The 1,373-nt window shown below is 40.6% G+C and overlaps 1 protein-coding gene across 1 annotated transcript in view; it reads right to left on the bottom strand.

Moving 5' to 3' along the window:
- Positions 1–1,373, bottom strand: part of LOC119593088 (glycine-rich protein 1-like) — a gene marked incomplete in the record, with an annotated part of 6,252 nt that overhangs the window by 1,019 nt on the left and 3,860 nt on the right. Inside the window, 3 exon segments of the mRNA XM_037942012.1 lie at positions 1–42; positions 559–663; positions 1,229–1,373. Of these exon segments, the coding sequence (XP_037797940.1) occupies positions 1–42; positions 559–663; positions 1,229–1,373 (292 nt within the window).

The raw sequence follows: 1,373 nt of genomic DNA, 5'->3' as shown, positions 1-1,373 counted from the left end.
GGTCCTGAGGGCTGCTACCTCGCCGCGGATGCTCTCGATCTCCTGTGATCGTGGGGGAATATTTAGGATTTTTTTTTGTTTTTCACAGAAAAATAGCTCTATTTCCATATTAATAATCATTATTATTATCCTATTTAAAAAAAAAATCGTGTATTTTTTTTTTCTGACAGCCATGAGTGAACTGACAGCAGTGTTCTTCACTACAATTCCTATCTGCTCTGGACTTGAATATCTATTTCCATTAGACCTTATCGCCAAAACCAAACATAGGAGATCCACAACACACACAACAAATTTACTGCAATGTGAGACAATAGCATCGAATTACACCCGATTTTATCTCCGTGTTTCAATAAACCTTTTTTCTGTGTACAGCAGGTTATCCTACCGCTTTCTATATCAAAATGATTCTTTCCTAATCACGATACAATACACATAAGAATTCAACAAACGCCTTTCACTACAATAATTTACGTACTCTCTAAAAGGCATTGGAAACGGCAGAATGTATATTTTTCTTCACTTAAACCCTTATCAACATCATTATTGTTGACTCACCTGGAACATGAGGTGCTGTGTCCGCATTTCTGAGCTCAGGTGGGCAACACTGCGGGCCAGGGTGACCACGTGACTCTCCAGGCGTTGGAACCTCTTGTGAATAGACTGCAGTGGACAAAATGACTATGATTAGGAGGTGGATACAGTGGTATTTGCAATGTTTTTGGGGGACTGGATGTCGAGGAATTAATTTGTTTTTTTGAAGGGTGGAATTTGTGTTCTTGTGTCTATTTGTTTGTTTTGGTAAATTTATAGCAGGATGTAACATTTTTTTTTACTTTGACATATTCGAAAGGTAATATCCCAGACTTGTCATGCAAAAAGGATTTAAATTCCAAAAACGAATCCTATTCCACTTGAAAGAAACGAAAGAACAAACAATCGAATCCTCTGTACATATAACAGAAAACAAACAGAAGAATAAACGATCGAATCCCCTTTCCTGAAAACAAACGAAATCATAAACAATAAAATCCCCTTTACCTAAACCGAACGAATCATAAATAATCGAATCCCTTCACCTAAAACAAAGAACAAACAGCAGAATAAACAATCGAATCCCCTTTCCCCCCAAAAAACAAATGAAATCACAAACAATCGAATCCCTTCCCGCCGAAAACGGAGAACAAGCAGCAGAACAGACACTGGATCCCCCTCTTTCCCCACTCACCTTTCCGTTATCTCTCCCGCCTTTCCTCACCCTGTCGTCTATCACCCGCCGCTTGTCTCTGCCGGGGCGCGAGGACATGATCGACGAAGGCAGCGAGGACAGCGACCCGTGCATGCGTCTTCGGGAGGTCTTCAGGTCCCCGATG

Source organism: Penaeus monodon, chromosome 31, assembly GCF_015228065.2.
Source record: "Penaeus monodon isolate SGIC_2016 chromosome 31, NSTDA_Pmon_1, whole genome shotgun sequence".
NCBI lineage: Eukaryota > Metazoa > Arthropoda > Malacostraca > Decapoda > Penaeidae > Penaeus > Penaeus monodon.
The sequence above is the reverse complement of the archived record's forward strand: the minus strand, read 5'-3'. Positions and strand labels throughout refer to the sequence as shown.